Source organism: Mus caroli, chromosome 5 (genome assembly GCF_900094665.2).
Source record: "Mus caroli chromosome 5, CAROLI_EIJ_v1.1, whole genome shotgun sequence".
In the NCBI taxonomy this organism is placed as follows: domain Eukaryota; kingdom Metazoa; phylum Chordata; class Mammalia; order Rodentia; family Muridae; genus Mus; species Mus caroli.
The window spans coordinates 137,015,319-137,036,544 of record NC_034574.1 but is presented as its reverse complement, the minus strand read 5'-3'; the positions used below and the strand labels follow the sequence as shown (position 1 = coordinate 137,036,544).

Sequence of the window (21,226 nt, the reverse complement as noted above, 5' to 3'; positions counted from 1 at the left end):
CACACACACACACACACACACACACACACACACACACACACATATACACACCAGCTGGATTATCTGTCTGTTTAGCCACAACCAGGGAATAAGCAAATTCATTTTGCTACCCAGAGCATTTAGGATGTAGAGTGAATCCTTAGCAGTTAAAGTGATTTTAATTTTTTAAGCTGTCAATTTCTTTCGTTTTTAATATTTACATATTGAGGGGTTTGTATGTGCCATGGTGCATATATGGAAGTCAGAGGACGACTCTCAGGGATCATTTCTTACCGTCTACCATGTAGGTTCCAGAGAATTTAATTCAGGTCACCAGGCTTCATGGCAAGTGCCTTTACCCTCTGAGCTGTCTATCCTCCCCATCCCTCAAAGGGTTTTTGTGTTTGCTTCTTTTTTACTGTGTTGTTTTGTTTAAGCCTTTATGGAGTTATCATTTATATAATGTGAGTTCACTCATTTAAAGTGTGCACCCTCTTCATGCCCATTTGCTGTCATTCCTGTTTTAATTTCTAGTTCTAGGCAACCAACAATGTATTTTTTCTCTATGAGCGGTCTTTTCTGGCCTGGCTTGAGAGTGAACACCTGTAATCCCAGCACTAATTCCTAGAAGCTAAGAGAAAATTGCAGGTTTGAGGCCATCCAGGGAAACATAATGAGATCCAAGCCAATCTGGGCTCTGTAGTGAGACCTTGTCTCAAAATACAAAACCAAACTAAACCAAACCAAACCAAACCAAAACAAAACAAAAAACCCATTGTCTTTACTTCATATAGAGTCTCTGTCTCTGGTTATTTCAATGGCAATGTCCCCACCTCCTCCTCTTTTTCTTTCTAGTGCTGCAGACTGAAACCAGGGCCTCCATGCTAGACAAATGTTAAACCTTGAAGCTGACTCTCCAGCCCCATATGTGGTGTTTGTGGCTGGCTTCTTTATTGAACATTGGTGGAATCTATCCATACTGGAGTGTGTGTCTTACATGATGCCTTCTAATGGCAAAGTAATATTGCATTGTATGGAAATGCCACACTTTGTTTTTATATTCACTAGCTGATAGACATTTGGATGGTTTCTAATAAGATGCTCTTTCTTAAGAGACACATTATTGCCTGTATTTAAATGACATCTAGGAAGGACACAGGGTTTGGAAGCAAAATTCAAGAAAAGCTCTGGTGTTTTCAGATTTTGCAAGCCTTTTAAACCTTATAGACAGAGGGCAGAGCCTTGTAACTTTTATGATTCTCTAGTGAAGCTTTTACTCTGAGTTAATGAAGTTGCAAGCACTGGCCCCATTACCTCATGCTTGATCTTCATGGCTAATTGGCCCACTGGGCCATTGTGTCTATAGCAGTGTGTTCAGATGTATCTGTGGAGCTGAAGGGACAGCAAGCAGCATATTAGCACGAACACATGTATCTCAATATACAGACTTCCAAAACTGCCACTTCATTCTCTGTGGGACATTGAAGGTTGGCACTGCTCCTGTTCCCAGTGATGGCAGTGCAGTAGGGGTTAAACTCAGGTCCTTGACCTTAATTCACACGTGCTTTCAAATAAGGTGACAGGGGAGTAAACAGATAGGTAATATCATGTGTGGTAACAGCAAGCACTTAAGAGCGGTCCAGTAACACAGCAAAAGCAAGGAGAGAGGGAGGCAGCCATTGCCCTGGCTGTGGGAAGAAGAGAGTAGGTGTCTGAGAGCTGAGCTGAGACCCAGTGGGCCTGGTGGCCAGAGCCAGAGCCTTCAACTGGGAAGAGCAAGTAACATTCCCGTGGAGGAGTGGATTTGACATTCCCGTGGAGGGATGGATTTGGCACTGAGATTGAAGCTTTCGAAGGCCCTGGAGCCCAGGCTGAGGTGGAGTGTGTAGTTCAGGTACAGGGAGTGGCCCAGTTTGAGGTGTCCCTTCCTCATACCATGCTGCTAAAAAGACAGAAATCAGACATACGAAGCAAAGATAAATAAATCCATTAAATGTTACCAGGATCTGCCTTATATTGTGTTTCTTCTTCTGAATAGATGATTTTAGATGTGTAGACTTGGGGTGTGTGGGGGGGTTGCTTTTGCTTATTTTTGTTTTGGGTGCTGAGGTTTAAACACAGAACCTCATACACGTAAGACAAGCATTCTACCGAGCTATGATCTCAGCCACTAGAGAGATAGACTTTTAATACTGAAGATGGAAACAGTCTTTGGTACTTCTGTAGAGGTCTTGCCCTTTACCTATCAAGTAGACAAACGGTATACTAATCAAAAATATTGGCAAAGATGTTTGGTAAAATAGTATTTTTTGTGTGTAGTAAGTTATGGAAGTATGAATTGTTTCAGCCTCTTTCTTTGTAGTATGTAATAAAATCCATCCCATCTCTGTGTCTCAGACATTCTATTTTCAGATAAATTCTTACCTCTACATATAGGAGGAATGCAGTTTATTATTCATGATTGATGGTTGCACAGGCTTGTAAGAATCTACTTTCTCTTAGTGGAGAAATAGATAGACAAAATGCATGCTTTTATATGATGTGTATGTATGTCCGTTAAAAAGTGCAAACTGTTAGCCAGGCAATGGTGGGATGCTTTTAATCCCAGCTCTTGGAAGGCAGAACCAGACAGATTTCTGAGTTTGAGGCCAGCCTGGTGTACACAGAAAGAGAATCTGTGTCTCAAAAACAAAAAAGAAAAAAAGGAAAAAAAGGAGTACAAAATGTTTTAGGAGGTGGACTTATGTGGTTGTGGGAGGTGGCGAGTGAGTAACACGGTTCCCAAGAATCACAGGGACACCCCAGTTTTGCTAAGTCCTATCAGCTGATTACATGACATCCACCCACCCAGAATTACATTTGCCACCTGTTAGAAGATATTAACCATTTCTGCAAAATACTTCTGTGGTAACTTCTCCGAGTTGACTCATTGAATACTGTGGCTCATCCAGGGGACACCTAACACTGTCACACTGAGATATTGTTTGTAAGGATAAATTCAGTCCATGTATGTCCATGTGGCCAGGTCTCAGAAAGCGTAACTTTTAATAAAGAAGGAAAAGATCAGTGTGAAGTGAATTGGATCATGCCACAAGTGTTTCTCATTTAAGTATCGTTTCAATCTATAAAGCAAAACCATCTCAGTCAGGACTAAGTGTGTGTGTATATAAAGGGATACGACAGAGTACAAAGTCATCACAGTCCTGACTACAGATTCCCTGTGCACTGGCACAGCGTCACTAGGGCACACAGTGACTTTGTCTGCAGTCGTGTAGGGGCTTTCTGCTAACCGGCCCATGAAACAGTCCTAGCCTTTAGTTAGTAATTCCTGTCAGGACTAAGTGACTGTGAGTTCTTCCTATTGTGTACTTCTCTGTACATGTGTGCACATGTGTGAGACTAGAGGACAACTTGCAGGATTCAGCTCTCTCCTTCTACCCTGTGGGTTCTATAGCTCAAGTTCTGGTCAGCAGGCTTGGCAGCAAACAACTCCACCTACTAAGCCATCCTGCTGGCTTCAGAGTCTTCTGTTTCATTTCTCCTTTTGTTCTTCGTTTGTTTTTTTTTTTTAAATGGGAAACAAAAATAGGAAGAGATCAGATATAATTCAAAAGCTATTGGAAGGTCAACTACAGTCACAAAAAAATGGGTAGTAAGAATCTAAGAAAATTAAAACAAAAAACCAAACTTGGATATTTCCTTAATTTCTCATAGTGCAGTGCTCTGACATCATGAAAGCATTTTGTCCCCAGTGTGCTTCACAACACACCTGAAGAAGCTATGGAGGCACCAGGGTGGGTGCAAAAGTTGGTAGTGAGACCTCTTGCTGCCCATTGGCTGTTTCCCAAGGTTTAAGATGGATTGCCTCAGAGTATCTGAACCCCATCTGTAAAATGGGGTAACTTAATAACCATGAGGTTAGGATCAAACAAGATCCAAGTCAAAGGTTGGACTTAGAGCCAGGATTATAACACCATGAGGATTGACAGATATTTCAAGTCTAAACAATTAATAAAAGAACCCAAACCTCTCAGCTGAATAAGCAGATAAGAACACCTTTAATTTTCTGTGGCTGGCTCCTTCTCTAGAGACTTTGTGGTCATGACCTCTCTCCTCCTGATAATGGCATTTTGAGGTAGGAGAGCTGATATATTTGTTTCTGCGTTACCTAGAGATTCCTGAGTAAACAGGAATGGCCATCTGTTTGAAGATCGACCAATACTTTAGAGCTCGGCTCTTGCAATATTAATTACAATTGGTTTAGTGAGTACCAAGCATCAAGTATTAGGAAGAGTGTGTAAGTGCTCCCAAGAGCTGGGGTGGGGCTGAGGGGCAGAGTGTCTGATTAGCATGCTTAAGTGACATGCAAAGTCACTGTGTGCCAGTGCACAGGGAATCTGCAGTCAGGACTGTGATGACTTTGTACTCTGTCGTACCCCTTTATATACACACACACTTAGTCCTGACTGAGATGGTTTTGCTTTATAGATTGAAACGATACTTAAATGAGAAACACTTGTGGCATGATCCAGTTCACTTCACGCTTCTCTTTTCCTTTGGCCACATGGACATACATGGACTGAATTTATCCTTACAAGCAATATCTCAGTGTGACAGTGTTAGGTGTCCCCTGGATGAGTTACAGTATTCGGTGAGTCGACTCGGAGAAGTTGCCACAGAAGTATTTTGCAGGTTTAAGGTTCGGGGTGTGATCACAGAAATGCAAAAATAGATATGTAATAAAACAATAAATAGGAGCTCCATAATGTTAGATTATCATATTCAGCCTTCATATTTATTAGAAAATAAAAATTATCAGTATTTCCATTTGTAACGCAGACTAAGGCTCACAGAGGTGATGTTAATCACCCAGTTATTCAAAATGGACCTTGTCTCCGACACTTGCAGTTCCATTGCTCCTGTGATGGTGCGCTACAGATTACAGACAACACGAATTACATAGAATGCCATTTGACAGATAAGATAATACATAGCATAGATTTAGGGCAGCCAAAATGTTTTGTTTGTTCATTTGTTTTGTTGTTTTGTTTTGAGACAGGGTTTCTCTGCCTAACAGCCTTGGCTGTCCGGGAACACTTGTAGACCAGGCTGCCCTGGAACTCACAGAACTCTGCCTGCCTCTGCCTCCCAAATGCTGGGAATAAAGGCATGCGTCACCAAGCCTAGCATCAGGGAGGATTTTTGAGTTTACATATTTGAATAAAGTTTTTGTTTGGTTTATTTTGCCTTTTTTTTTTTTTATTTTATTTTTCGAGACAGGGTTTCTCTGTGTAACCCTGACTGTCCTGGAACTCACTCTGTAGACCAGGCTGGCCTCGAACTCAGAAATCCACCTGCCTCTGCCTCTCAAGTGTGCCACCACCGCCCGGCTTATTTTGCTTTTTGAGAACAGGATCTAGCCTGTCCTCCAGCTCTCAATCTTCCTGCCTCGGCCCCCTAAGTGTTGGAATTGCAGGCACGTATCACCAAAGCTGGCCCAAATTAGCATTTCTGGTCTAGCTTAATGCTCAAAAAACCCCATCCCCGTTTTCCGAGTTTCCTTAGCCAGCTTGTGCGTCACATCCGTGTCGAGCATGAACAGAGTGACTCTGGTGGCCACCTGTTGGCCCTCAAGCAGTTGTCTCTTTGCCAGATTTGCTTCTGCTACTTTCCCCAAGGCTGAGGAGGTAATCAAACATTGGCAAGGTTAGGACAGGAAGGGCAGCTTCCAGCCACTCAAGGAAGGAGGAAGCGAAGCTCTCTTCAGGTGAAGCCTGTCTCTTCAGGTGAAGCCTGTCTCTTCAGGTGAAGCCTGTCTCGGGAATCCTCAGTTAACTCGTGTCACAGATGTGCCTGACACACAACTTAACATTTGTCTCCATTCATACAAGGGGTTGTGTAAAATGACGTAAAATTCCAAGCTGGAGAACTTGGCATTTATTTAGGGACTTGTAAATAACTTAAAGATTATCTTCTGTAAATATTACTCACATTTTTTATTGCAAAAGACAAAGTATTGAAATATCAATTTGCCCTTGGTTATGTAGAGAACAGCCTTAGAAACTACCCCACCACCACTACCTCCAAGACGGTTTGTCTGTGTAGCTCTGAATGTCCTAAAACTTACCAGACCTGGTTGGCCTTGAACTCAGAGATATGCCTGCCTCTGCCTCATGAATGTTGCGATTTAAGGTATGTGTCACTACCACCTGACAATTTTTCTTATTTTAAGATGTAGTCTTGCTAAGTCGCTCAGGGTGTCCTTAAACTGCCTGCATAGCTCAGACTGATCTCCTGAGCTTCCCTCCTCCTCAGCCTCAACCTCCTAGGTAGCTGGGACTACAGATGTGTAACATCGCAAACGCCGCAATGTATCTCAAATAGACAACCACTCTTTCTTCAGAGCTACTGAGGGTTTTTTTTAATTTGATTGGTTTTGGCTTTTTGTTTATGTTTTGTTTTGTTTTTGGATAGAACCAAACCCTCTTCACATCAGATTTCCTACAGCAGAATTATACAGCCAATACATTAACCTAGACTTTATTTTGTAACAGTAGATATCCACATTTACAGACTGGAAAAGAAACATTCTAGTGGAATCTGGTTTGATGATTTAGACTAATTGGCAAATAGTTGCTGGTCGATACATGCTAAGCTTTTTTTTTTTTTTTTCAAACAAAAGTAGTGTTTCTTGGCCCATTTGTATCTTTTCCATCTATTTCTATTTCATTCTTAAGTCTTTTGTTTTTACCTCCAAACTAGAAATGGAGTTGATTTTTCCTGCTAATGACCTCCAGTTGTAGACAGTGCTATAGCTCAGGTCTTAGTAAGCCTGGTCACAGCCCTGGTCTTTGGCCCAATGACTGCCTTCCTAAAACACAGGGCCCATTCAAAGCTCAAGTGTATGCGCTGCCTGCTGCTGTAACATCTTCCAGACTTCACGGTACAAAGGCAGTGGTGCTTTTTTGTTCTTCAGTTTAAAAATATCTTGTACTTCAGCTAAAATAACTAGATTCATGGCCAAGAGCCAGTATAGAAATGAATTTTCCATGGTTGAAAGGGGCCAACATCTCTGTAGCTAAACCTAAATATCAAAGAACTAAATGGCACGTTGAACAACTCTAGCAAAAGAACTAAGATCTTTAGTTTTCTTCAAAGCTGGTTGTATAGCCTTAAGTCTCAGTTAAAAATCTATGAATTATTTTGAGAGTAATTCTCATTTCTTGGCCTTTTAGCTAAGACTGTGTGTGGATAGTGATTTTTGTGTGGGGTTCAATGCTCATCATAAGATGTTAGAGTTATTAAGTATTTCAAGAGTTAAAACCAACAAATTATGCGCTGGAGAGATGGCTCAGTGGTTAAGAGCACTGAGTTCAATTCCCAGCAACTACATGGTGGCTGTAATGGGATCCGATGCCCTCTTCTAGTGTGTGTCTGAAGACAACTGTAGTGTGCTCATATAAATTTAGATAGATAGATAGATAGATAAAATTATAGGTAAATGTGGTGATATACACCTTTAATCCTAGCACTAGGGAGGCAGAGACAGACAGATCTTTGAGTTCAAGGCTAGCCTGGTTTACATAATGAATACCAGGCCAGCCATGGCTACATGATGAGACCCTGTTTTAAAAGAAAAACAAATTAAGAGGCCAGAGGAGATAGCGCATAGAAAAGTGCTTGCTCACAAGCATGACGAGCTGAGTTTGATCCCCAGCACTGACGTAGAAGCCTGGGCATGGTCATGTGTGTTTGTAACACCAGTATTCACCAACTGTCCAAGACATGTGGATCATGGGCTTTGTGGGGCAGCCACCCTAGCCTAGTATACAAGCCGTGGGTTCCAGTGAAAGACTCAGCCTCAAGAGCAATGTGATAGATAGCTCTTGAAGGAAGGTACCTGAGTTTGACCACTGGCCTCCTCATGCATGCACACATACGTGTGCCTATACATATACACATGGCCAGGCATACACAACCAAATTATGCTTTTTTCTTAATTTATACAACTAATATACTTAAACAAGATCTAGTTTTTTTTTGGGGGGGGTTGTTGTTGTTGTTTTTGTTGTTTTGTTTGGTTTGGTTTGGTTTTTTGGTTTTTCGAGACAGGGTTTCTCTGTATAGCTCTGGCTGTCCTGGAACTCACTTTGTAGACCAGGCTGGCCCCGAAATCAGAAATCTGCCTGCCTCTGCCTGCCTCTGAGTGCTGGGATTAAAGGCATGTGCCATGACTGCCTGACTTGTTTTGTTTTTATATGACTGCTTGTATGCTATAGGACAAATTAGCTCTGCAATGGTCTCCTCTAATTTTTACCATATAAACCCAGCTTCATAAGATTATAGAAACTTTAGTCATGCTGCATTCAAAATAGTTTTATTTTTCAAATTAGGGAGTGACCATTTTCTCATGAGGGCTTTGTTGTTTTGAAACAGTCCCATACTTCAGGCTGGTTTCAAGCTCCTGCATAATGAAGGATGGCCTTAAACTTGTGAACTTCTGATCTGCCGCTGCCTCCCAAGGGCTGGGATTATACATTTGTACCAGCACACCCAGTTTCTGTAGTGCTGAAGATGGAACCCAGGGCTTTATGCTTACTAGACAAATGTTCTACCAAGTAAGCCACATCTCCACGAAATCATTAGGTTTTAAGAATCCTTGAGTTCGCCTACATTGCGGGAGGATGGCAGAGTGGCCCGGCTGCTTTGCCTGCAGGCCTGGCAGCATTTCATAAAGTTAAACATACACCTACCCTGTGACGCAGCAATTGGACTCCTGTGTATTTATTCTGTAGATATAAAAACGTATGCTCATACACAGGTCTGTACATAATTGTTCATATCAGCTTTAGTTGGAATGGCTCTAAACCAATAACAACCTTAACGCATAAATTGGTGAGCAAAGTGTGATACATCCGTACCACTAAACAGAGCTAGGCTAGCACAAGCAGAAAAGGGGAGTGGCTATTTTTTTTGTTTTTTTTTGTTTTTTGTTTTTCGAGATAGGGTTTCTCTGTATAGCCCTGGCTGTCCTGGAACTCAGTTTGTAGACCAGGCTGGCCTCGAACTCAGAAATCCGCCTGCCTCTGCCTCCCGAGTGCTGGGATTAAAGGCGTGCGCCACCACGCCCGGCGGGGAGTGGCTATTGATAGACCTACCTTGTTGAATATCTCTTAAAGGCACTGTGCTAAGTGAAAAAGACTATTCTCAAAAGGTCACATGCTGTATAACTCCATTTACATAACATTCTCAAAAGAACAGACTCAGAGTGGTCAGGGTAGGTGGAGAAGGAATGACTAGAAAGGGGCACAGAGATTTTGTGTTGATCAGACAGACCATCCTGTATTGTGGCCGAGCTGGTAGCTGTGCAGATCCATATACAAGATAAAATTTTATGCAGATAGTCCTCTCTCTGAAAGTAATAAGGGATACAAAGATTGGTAAAAATCTGGGGCTGGAGAGACAGCTCAGCAGTTACAAGCTCTTACAAAGCATCCAGTTTAGTTCCCAGCACTTGTGTTTAAGTGGATGATATCTGCCTGTAACTCCAGAGTCAGCACATCTGATACCAGATGGTCTCTACGGGCACCTGTACTCATGTGCATAACCCACACACAAACACAAATACACATAATTTTCTCTAGTTAGGGTTACGATTGCTGTGACAAAATACCATGACTGAAGCAACTTGGGAAAGAAAGGGTTTACACTTCCATATTGCTGTTCATCATGGAAGGAAGTTAGGATAGGAACCTGGAGGCAGGAGCTGTCACACAGGCCACGGAGGAGCGCTGCTGGCTGGCTTGCTCTTTATGGCTTGTTTTCAACTGCTTTCTACTGTGTTCTTTTTTTTTTTAAAGATTTATTTATTATTATATGTAAGTACACTGTAGCTGTCTTCAGACACATCAGAGGAGGGCATCAGATCTCATTACGGATGGTTGTGAGCCACCATGTGGTTGCTGGGAATTGAACTCGGGACCTTCGGAAGAGCAGTCAGTGTTCTTAACCGCTGAGCCATCTCTCCAGCCCCTCAACTGCTTATTATAGAACCAGGACCACCATCCCATGGCTCCTACAATGGGCTGGGCCCACCTTCAGTCAATCGCTAAGAAAATGTCTTAGAGCAGTGGTTCCCAAACTGTGGGTCATGACCCCTTTGGGGGTTGCATATTAGATATATACATTACAATTCATAGCAATAGCAAAATTACAATTGTAAAGTAGCTACAAAATAATTTTGTGGCTGGAGGTCCCCACAACATGAAGAACTGTATTAATGCGTCACAGCATTGGAAAGGTTGAGAACCACTGCCCTAGAGGCTTGACTAAGGCCTGATCTTATGGATGCATTTTCTTAATTGAGGTTTCTTCCTCTAGGGTAACCTTAGCTTGTGTCAAGTTAAAAAAACAAATCCAGCACATAATAAAATGGTAAAATACCTTTAATTGCCAAAACCCAAATAAGGTCGCCATCAAATCCAAGTAAGATCATAGCCACACTTGTTGTACAAGTAGCTCTTTAATGGATTTGGGAATGTACTGTGATTATAGAAAATGTCACCTTGGGAGCAAAGGGGAATCGCCACATCTAGGAACTGTGTGTGTGTGGGGGGGTGTGCCTCTGTTTGTGTGTGATGTGTGTGTGTGTGTATTATTCTATATTGCCATGGTGTCAGTATATTCTCATAAGGAGGGAAAGAAAACCACAAGAGTCTCTCTATTTGGAAGGTCATCCATCTTGTATCACTTGTATCGTCATCTTGTAGACAGTACAAGGTCTACAAGTGGCCAAGAATTCCCCCAAAGTGTCTGGCCCCCAGTCTTTTGATGAACCCTCATGTCTGTAGACATGCTGCTATTGTTCTAGTCTCTTCTTTTTTTTTTTTTTTTTAGTCTCTTCTTAAAACCCCCTTTAACCTTTTCAATTTAAAATAGGTTAGGCCTTGTAAGAAGCTATGAAAACAATTTATATGCACATGGTTGCTGGTGAAGTGGCTCAGCAGGTAAAGGCATTTGCTGTACAAGCTGACACCCTGAGTGTGACTCTTAGAACTAGGGTGGAAGAACATAAACAACTCTTGAAAGTTATCCTCTGACCTCACACATTCTATGTCATGCACATGCTTACACTCACATAAGGGGGAAACATCTGTTGACAAAAAAGTCTAAAGAAACGTTGGGTTGGATGGCTGGAGATGTAGCTCAGTTGGTAGAGTGCTTGCCTAGCACGCATGAAGCCTTGGGTTCTACCCCTAGCACAACATGAACTGGATATCATGATGGCATGCACCTGTAAGCCCAGCACTTGGAAGGTTGAGACAGTGGGGTCAGAAGTCCAAGGTTTTCCTAGGCTACATAAAGAATATGAAGCTAGCCTTGACGGCCAAGGGCTGGGATGGAAGTGTGTATGCATGCGAGGTGGTTCAACCACCAGGCTCCCTTCCCTATCCCTTCTTCTCTCCCTTTTACCCAGAGATTGGGAATTAGGAATGTCTCTGTAGAAACAATGCCCCTGAGTGCTATCCACAGTCAAGCTCCCCATGGACTTGCTGTCTAGACAATGTGCTTGCAGCCACCAGCAGCAGCTCCCTAGCACCCACAGCTCTGCAGCAGCAAGAAAGGCTTTACTTGTAAATATGAACTGACTTGTTAAAAAAGAGAAACTGTGTGTGTGTATGTGTGTGTGTGTGTGTGTGTGTGTGTGTGTGTGTGTGTGTGTGTACCACATGTGCACAAGCGCCAACAGAGACCAAAAGAATGCATCAGATCTCCTAGGGTTGGAGTTACCTGCAGTTGTTACCTGCCTAGTGTGGGTACTGGAAACTGATTTGGATTCTCTGTAAGAGCAATTTTTGTTCTGAGCTCTCTCTCCAACCTCCAACAACCCCCTTTAAAGATCACCAGAAGTGGCTGAGCATGGTGGCATATGCCTTTAATCCCAGCACAGAGGCAGTCTGATGAGCATAATGACTTGTAGGCCATCTGGGGTAACATAGTGAGACCCTGTCTTTTAAATAAATAAATAAATAACCACCAGAAGTCAGCATGAAGCTGCACACTTATAATCCCAGCACTCTTGAAACTGGAACAGGATTGTGAGTTTGAAGCCACCCTGAACTACTTTGAGAGACCTTGTCTCAAACAAACAAACAAACAAACAAACAAACAAACAGGGGCTAGAGAGATGGCTTAGCAGTTACGAGAACTGGCTGTTCTTTTAAGGATTGGAGTTCAGTTCCCAGAACCCACATGGCAGCTCACAACCATCTATCTTCAGCTCGTGGAGGTCCAACACCCTCTTCTAATCTCTGTGGGCACCAGATACACATGTGGTACAGAGACATACATGCAGCCAAAATACCCACGTGCATAAAACAATAGGATAGTTTTTAAATTGAATAAACAAAACAAATAATAACACCAGAAATTGGATAAAAGCCTTATCAGAGGGATAGTTTAAAAATATAACACTCTAGAGTACTCAGAAGAAGACACCACATGTGTCAAAGGCCAGAATGCTGATTTTTTAAAAATATTTATTTATTTATTTATTTATTTATTTATTTATTTATTTATTATATGTAAGTACACTGTGGCTGTCTTCAGACACTCCAGAAGAGGTCATCAGATTTCGTTACGGATGGTTATGAGCCACCATGTGGTTGCTGGGATTTGAACTCAGGACCTTTGGAAGAACAGTCAGTGCTCTTAACCGCTGAGCCATCTCACCAGCCCCAGAATGCTGATTTTAAAGAGGAAGAATTTAGATACTAAAGCACTCAGAAAAATTACACAAACGTTGTGTGTATGTCCTTAAAAACACCAAGTAGGATGACACACACACACCTATAATCCCAGTGCTCAGAAAGCTGAGGCAGGAGGATCATGAGTTTGAGGCCAGCCAGAACTACCTTTCTTAAAGCAAAAATCAAAAGCTTTAAAATAAGTTGGGCCAGGCATGGTGGCGCACACCTTTGATCCCAGCACTCGGGAGGCAGAGGCAGGTGGATTTCTGAGTTCGAGGCCAGCCTGGTCTACAGACTGAGTTCCAGGACAGCCAGGGCTACACTGAGAAACCCTGTCTCGAAAAAAAAAAAAAGAGAGAGAGAGAGAGAACATAAAGACCAAGTGGTAAAATAGAAAAAAGGAAAAAGGTAAAGTTAGATAAGTCTAGGAACCATAACACCTCCATCTGAGAGCCATAAGAAAGCAGAAACAAAAAGTAAAGCAAGTGTTTCCAGATCTGACAGACTGATTTCCACATGGCTAGAAGCTACCAAGGACCTCTTAAAATAAATGGAGAAGATAGCCACAGTGAGGAGGGCCACTGTTTGATTTTACAACACAGGGATAAAGAGATAGCTTCTAAAACGAAGCTTTAAAGAGGGAGAGTCTGAAGCTGGGGATATGGCTCAGTCAGTCAAGTGCTTGCTTGCAACCATGGGTACCTGGGTTTGGATCTCCAGTAGCCATAAAACCCAAGCGCAGCTGCAAACGCCTGCATCCCAGTGCACCCCTGGGTCTCTCTGGCCAGCTAGCCTAGCTCCATTGGCAAACTCCAAATTCAATAAGAGACCCTGTCTCAAAACTCAAGGTAAGGAACAACAGAACAAGACATCTGTTATTGACCTCTGGCATGCACACAAGCAGCCCAAAGGGTCAGGGGTCGGAAGAGTCAAACAGAAAAACAAAAAGCCCATTGACTTCAGCAAACGTGATGCTAAAGACAGTAAGCAGCATCTTAAACATTCTGAGGAAGACAGGTGGGTATATTCTATTGCTCAGCAAATCAGCAAACAAATGTCAAGGTAAAAGTAGCTCCAGAGGACAGTGAGAAGACACTGATGACCCGAGCTCAGTCTCCAGAGCCCACATCAGAGCAGGGAGAACCAACTACACCACCCAGGTTGTCCTCTGTGTGTTGGTGCATTCACATCCCTCCTCTCCCTCGCTCCTGCACATACACAATAATAATAAATAATTTAACATTTGTAAGTAGTTTCAGACATTTGGAGGCACGGATACACTACTCATACATCATTGTTACATCAGTTTTGGAGAATAATCTCCAGCAGAAAGGAAGAAAGTGGACAGTGAGAACAAGAACTCTGAGTGCAGACAGACAGCTAGGAACATGCAAGGACAGCAGCCTGGCAGCCTTAGGTGGGGCTGAGAGAGGGCAGAGTCCTTGCAAGGGGAAAGGAGAAATAAAATTGGTAGGGCTGTGCTTGATCTGACACTGCGTGGGAAGGTACTTAAGGTAGACACATAGATACAAGGGGGAAGAAGGCAAGAGAACTACTAATTCCAGGAAAAACAAAAAGGCTTTACTAAGAAAGGAAATGTGATCTTAAGTACATTCTTTGAATTATAGTAACCAGTATTTACAGTCACAATGACTACGGTTAGCTGACCAGAAAGTTGTCAATCACAAAGGAAAGAGGAGGGTATAATAGAGAAGTGGGTACAAGAGGGGGCCAGATGTTACTCTCTAACACTGAAGCTGAGTGAATAGTCAAAATGGTGGTAGGAAAAGGGAGAGAACCGTGCGGTTTGAAGGTTCCGTGGAGTAAGATAAGAGCAAGGTTAAAGTATAAGGTGTGGGTTTTCTCATTGTAGTTTGTATCACTGCTTGATCACTGTACGTTGTCACTCAGCTCTATTCTCAGTTACTAATGGAGAGCCTCTTTCCAGCCTTTGTCATTTGTTCATTTACAAATCCGACATACACGGGAGAATGGGTAGGGAGGCCTGAGTGGTCCATTTAAATTGATGACTAGGAGGCAACTTGCTGGTCCAACATGGGGCAGACATCTATCATCACCAAATGTTAATGTGTTCTTAGTCATAAAGCCAGCCCCCTGGGAATAATGCTTGTGGTCTGTACTGTATAGGTTCAGGCACAATGAAAGCAAGACTGTCCTGAAGTTTCTAAATACTCTATACCCAGAATATTACCCTTAATTTTAAATTAAGCTGAGAACACTCTACCTGTGCCAGAGAGAGTTATTTGGCCTCCAGGCTCACAGTCCCCATGGAGCCTGGGAGGGATGTGAATGTCTCTGTCTTGCTCCATTTATAGCAGATTCTAGGCAGGCCTTGGGTAACTGAATATTGCCGAATTATGTCCACCTTGCTGCCTGTTCCATTGGGTCAGACAGTCCAGTTCATTGGGATTTTTATGTCTGCATTTTTTTTTTTTTTGTGGGCTGAGGATTTGTCTCACCATACATGAATCCCTAGGTTTGATCCCCAAAATTGTGTGAACCACACATGGAAATACACACCTATTATTCCAGCACTTGGGAAGTAAAAGCAGGAGGGTTAGAAGTTCAAAGCCATCTTCAGATACATAGCAAGTTCCAGGCCAGTTTGGGGTTCCTGAGACTTTGTCTACATACACACACACACACACACACACACACACAGAGAGAGAGAGAGAGAGAGAGAGAGAGAGAGAAGCAAGCAAGCATTTGAGACTTTGTTATCTATAAATTCTACAATATAGGAATTCTAGAACTCACAGTGACAGAATACTGATATCCCACCCTCTTTTGTTTATTAATTTGTTTTGTGTGTTTGTTTGTCAGAATGTGATGGAACAATTCAACCCTGGACTACGAAACTTAATAAACCTAGGAAAAAATTATGAAAAAGCAGTGAATGGTAAGTCTTTTGATTTTTCTTAATGGATTAATATAAAGCGCATATGAAAACTTTTAAGTTAATATTTTATTTATCTTTAATACTTAACATTGCATTTAAAAAATATCTGCAAATAGAAATTTTTTTATAATTTATCTACAGGATTTTTACAGTAGCAGTGCAGGATGGTCCTAGTATATTTGTATCACACTGACAGTGAACATACTATAAGTGGCATGTTTTAACTTTCAAGTTGTGCTTTCTGATATACAAACTTGGGCTTTTATATCATGTTCATGAACTTTTCTAATTTTCAAACAAATTTTTATGTATACTTAAATTAATTTATATGTATACTTAAACCATTTGAATATGACCAGGTGTGATGGCAAGTGCCTCTAATCCCAGCACTCAGAAGGCAGAAGCAGGTAGATTTCTGTGAGTTCAAGTCCAGCCTGGTCTACATAGTAAGATCCAGATCAGCTAGGGCTACACAGAAAAATAAATACTAATAACATTTGAACATTGGTGTCCTGCTACTGAGAATCATCCTCTTAGCTATCTGTAGGCTTTCTTGCCTTTAGATAGATTATGTTTTGTTTTATTTTGAGGTAGAATCTTACTTTGTAACACAGGCTTCGAACACAGGCAGTCCCTCTTCTCACCCTCCTAGTGCCAGGATTACAACTGAGCCACTATAACACTTTGCTGGTATGTCATATCCATAGTAACATGAAAAATAGTATTTTTAACCTCAGTGGAAGAACATCTATGTTAAAGGTTGGGTTTAGATTCTCATTTTAAAATAAGTGCTTCCTTGAAACTGAATTTGAAGCCAGGCCTGGTGGCATAAATCTATAATCCCAGCAATTTGGGAGTCACAAGTTCTGTGCTAGCTTGTGTAATTTAGCAAGGACTTGTCTCAGGGAAGTGACAGCAAGAGTGGAAAGGTGGTGAGAAATAGAGAGATGGGAAAGGGGGTGGGGGTGAGACCAGGCAAGCAACCAGCTCGCTGGGGTGCGCCTGCAGGATTGTACAGGTTGCACAAGTACTAGTCTAGTATTAATGAGGCCCTAATTTTAATCCCCAACAAAAATAAATAAATTCAACTGTTGACATTGTCCTGTCTTTCAGGACCCAGGTTGCTAGGTGTCTTGAAAAGGTTTCCACTGAAAAGACTGATAAGCAGCTACTCCTATTAGAACTGAATGCTGCCGGGCACTGGTGGCACACGCCTTTAATCCCAGCACTCGGGAGGCAGAGGCAGGAGGATTTCTGAGTTCAAGGCCAGCCTGGTCTACAGAGTGAGTTCCAGGACAGCCAGGGCTACACAGAGAAACCCTGTCTTGAAAAAACAAAACAAAACAAAAAACGGAATGCTATTAGAATACATTGATAACCACCCAGAAACAGGGCGTAGGCAAGACCGTGCACTGTTTGGGCCCTAAGCTATGGGTGACGGGGAACATGGTAGTTCCAGTCCCTGGAAAAGTAGATTACATGGCTGTGCATTTTTACCTGCAGCTCTCGGTACCAGGAAACATAGCAGGTCTGGGATCTTGTTTCTCTGCCCAACAGTGCCCTTGCCTTTCACAGGCACCATCCCTTCTTTGAGAGCAAGAAGCTGGCCGGCCTTGCAGCTCTCCTTCCGTGATTGCTTAATCACTGGGCCACAAAGTCACTGCTGTCTCCAGTCCTCATGGGGAAATCACTACAACCTGTGGAACTTTCCCCCGTGTAGCCTGAACTACTTTATGAGGCCGTTAAGGACTAAGAGAGCTGCTTGCAGCTGAGCCTCCTGTTAACATAACTTCTCCCCTAAGGGCTCTTACCCCTTTACCACCTCCTAGAGACGGTTCTGTACTTGATAAATATTCCCAGAACTTGTACGGGCCATCTGGATATAGTTTTGGTAAAGCCACTGATCATTTTAGCTATGTTTGTAATGCCCTTGGTAAGAATTTGGGAGTAGCGATGAGAAAGTCAACCAGAAGTGCAATCAACAGATTACATTTGAATGACTAACAAAGAAATATAGATCATTCTCACAGGGATCTGAGCAATAGTGATTGGTGTAGACTGGAGCAGGCAAGAGACCTTGCAGGAGCTCAAGCTAACAGATAAGGACAGACACTGCTTCGAGCAGAAAAGATGAGCCTTGGGCACACCACACTAATGTGGGGAGAAGCTTTGACGGTGGGACTGGAGAATGCCAGCTTAGCTAAGTGTTACACTGTGGCAACAGGCACCTACCATTGCACAAAATACTGCAGCATCCCACAGACTTGATGGCTTAAGAACCACCTTCAGCCGGGCAGTGGTGGTGCACGCCTTTGATCCCAGCACTTGGGAGGCAGAGGCAGGCGGATTTCTTGAGTTCAAGACCAGCCTGGTCTACAGAGTGAGTTCAGGACAGCCAAGGATACACAGAGAAACCCTGTCTCGGAAAACCAAAAAAAAAAAAGACACCACCTTCAATTTCCCCTGTAAGACAAGGTAGCTCTCTGCAGACTCAGGGCTCACTCTGCTTGACACACTCTGTCCTCCGGTGACCTTTCTCCATCAAGGTCCTTACTATAGCAGCATTTAATGGCCTAGCATTTACTAGGTTCCAATGCGAGTCATGCTGGCTGGTACTGCACTGGCCAAAGCAGGAGCCACAGACTTGAAATCTGAAGGGGTGCAGTTCATTAAAACATTTCATGTTTAATAAAAGTATTTCATGAGCACATGGAATATGGACTTGTGGGAGACCCATGCAGGCTTTAGCAGAGTAGGAATCCACTGAAAGTGTTTCAATAAGAAACGTTATCAGTGGGGCGTAATACATGCCTTTAATCCAACCACGTGAGTGCCCGAGGCAGGTGGAGCTATGTGAGTTCCAAGCCAGCCTGGTCTACACAGTGTGTTCCAGGACAGCCAGACTACATATGAGACTCTGTCTCAAAAACAAGCAAAAAATTATTCAGTAGAGTTATATATGTAGAGGACTCTAGATTGAGGAGGTGATTAAACGATCACTAAAATAGAATTCATAAGTTTCCTTAAACAGTAAGAAACAGAAACTCTCACAAAGCAGAGCAAAGTTATCAAAATACTATTTCATATTTTATTAGTTCTGGATAACTTATATAGTTTTAAAGTTAATTTAGCTTTATTATAAAAGCAAAGCTATTTTGAGAGACTGAGGTTACATGGTTTTAAGTATAAGTCAACAGTCACTTTTCAAAAGTCTCAATTTCCCGTAGGTGTAAACCAGAAATGGTAACTGTTGTGTGATCCTGAAGGCAACTCCCCCACCAGTGTGCTCTTCAGTTTATCATACTTTACAGCCTAACCCTTTCATTCCAGCACCATCTACTGAGCCGACGTTTTGTTGGCAGCACACTTGTTTTTAGGTGGGGTTGCTTTCCCTTCAGTTCCAGCTACAGCTCCATGATTTAGAGCCGAGGAAGTGAAGTACCTCAGCAGGAGATGTGTACACTGTGTCTGACTCACTCAGGCTGACCTTGGGGACAGCCTGAAATGTCTCCGCTCCACTCCCTTTAGCAACCGGAGCTGATAACCTTCCCTTCCCTCGTCCTAACAATGCTGGGTAGATTAGCTAAGTACTGACCTGAAAAGCCTATATAAATGCGGTCTGCGATTGTTAAGTATCCTGTAAATTCTCCAGTCTTTTTTTTTTTATTTTTTTTTTTGGTTTTTTCGAGACAGGGTTTCTCTGTGTAGCCCTGGCTGTCCTGGCACTCACTTTGTAGACCAGGCTGGCCTCGAACTCAGAAATCCGCCTGCCTCTGCCTCCGGAGTGCTGGGATTAAAGGCGTGCGCCACCACGCCCGGCAATTCTCCAGTCTTATAAAACACCAGGATAGCAGAATATTGCATGTCTTCAGTTTACATGCCGATACAGTAAAAGCCTTAATTTATATTTTTTAAAACTCTATAGTAAATGTTGAAATCAGTAAAATTATAGGAACAGGAATTTGGCCTATAATACTTTCAGCTACACCTATACATGATAAATCCTGATCTTTTTCTATACTTCCCCTTAAAGGTCCACCTTTGAGGTATGGGGATGTAGCTCAGTGGTAGAGTGCTTCCTAAGCATGTGAAAAAAATGCAGATAGGGTCTGGAGACCTGGCTCAGCAGTTAGGAGCACTTGCTGGTTGTGTAGGGGACCAACCTGGGCTTCATTCCCAGCACCATCAGACAACTGCATATAGCTCCAGCTCCAGGAGATCTAATGTCCTCTTCTGGCCTCTGAGAGCACCTGCATGTACTTGTCATGTTCACACACAGACATACGCAGACATGTAATTTTTTATCTTAATTAAGAAAAACAGGGCGTGGGAAGATGGCTTAGTGGGAAAAGTGGCTATCTCAATGTGAGGACCTGACTCCGCTCTTCAGTTCCCATATACAAATGTCAGACATGGTGGCACAAGCCCAGGAGCCAGAGGCAGACAGGTCACTGGGACTCATGGCTCAGCCAGTCTAGCCTCGTCAGTGAGCTCCAGGCCAATGGGAGGCCCGGTCTCAAAGGAGGCGGAGGTGGACCGTGCTACTGAGGATGACACCCAAGGTTGTCTTCTCTCTGACACATGCATTCATGAGCATATGGAGACACATACACGCACTAAATAAATAACCTACTTCTTAGCTTGGCCTGGTGGCATAGGTTTGTAATTCCAGCTACTTGGGAGGCTAAAAGCAGGATTACAAAATCAAGGCTAGCCTAGAAGAACTTAGACTCTGTCTCAAAATGAAAAATAAAATAAAAAGACTGAGGGTGTGATTCATTGGTAAAGCACTTACCTAGCCTTGGGTTCCATGTCCCGTACAGGGAGACACTTAAAAACAAACTGGGACAAAACAGCCCGGGCAGCTTCTGACTGCTCTGTGGGCAAGGAGAAGGGACCAGAAGCCATTTTAATCCAAGCTTCTGTGCTCTTCCGAGCTCCAGGAAAACTGGTTTCTGTGTCTGAGTTTAGGGAAGGGTAGAGATCTTTTCCTCCAAATTCACAGTGGCTTCGGCTGGGTCTTGTTGAAAAGCTGCTTCTCCTTCAAACCTTCAGGGCCGGTTTGAAGGAGAAACGGTTTTTAATTTTCAATTTAGTTATTTTAAATTGTGTATGTGTGTGCGCGAGTGGGTAAGGGAGCTCACTGAAGCTAGAGACATTGGCTGCCCTGGAGCTTAAGTTACAGAAGCTGTGAGTCTCTTAGCATGGGTGCTGGGAACCAAACTCAGGTCCTCTGCAAGAGCAAGATGCACTCTTACTGCTGAGCCATCTCACCATTAGAAAATAGTCTTTTTGATTACAGAAATATATTTTTTAGGATGATGAGAACGTAGCATCTGTTGTAGTAAAACCATTTTTTTCTGCGGGTAGGAAAAGGAAGGAGAAAATTTGTTTTTTGTGTTTTTTTTTTGGGGGGGAGGGGAGGCTTTTCGAGACAGGGTTTCTCTGTGTAGCCCTGGCTGTCCTGGAACTCACTATGTAGACCAGGCTGGCCTCGAACTCAGAAATCCGCCTGCCTCTGCCTCCCGAGTGCTGGGATTAAGGATTAAAGGCGTGCGCCACCATGCCCGGCTTTGGG

At 42.8% G+C, this 21,226-nt stretch overlaps 1 protein-coding gene across 1 annotated transcript in view; it reads left to right on the top strand.

The window, feature by feature from the left end:
- Baiap2l1 (BAI1 associated protein 2 like 1) overlaps positions 1-21,226 on the top strand; it is a 92,802-nt gene that overhangs the window by 18,415 nt on the left and 53,161 nt on the right. The window contains exon 2 of the mRNA XM_021162665.1: positions 15,573-15,648. Coding sequence (XP_021018324.1) covers positions 15,573-15,648 — 76 coding nt within the window. The remainder of the gene's footprint in view (positions 1-15,572; positions 15,649-21,226) is intronic.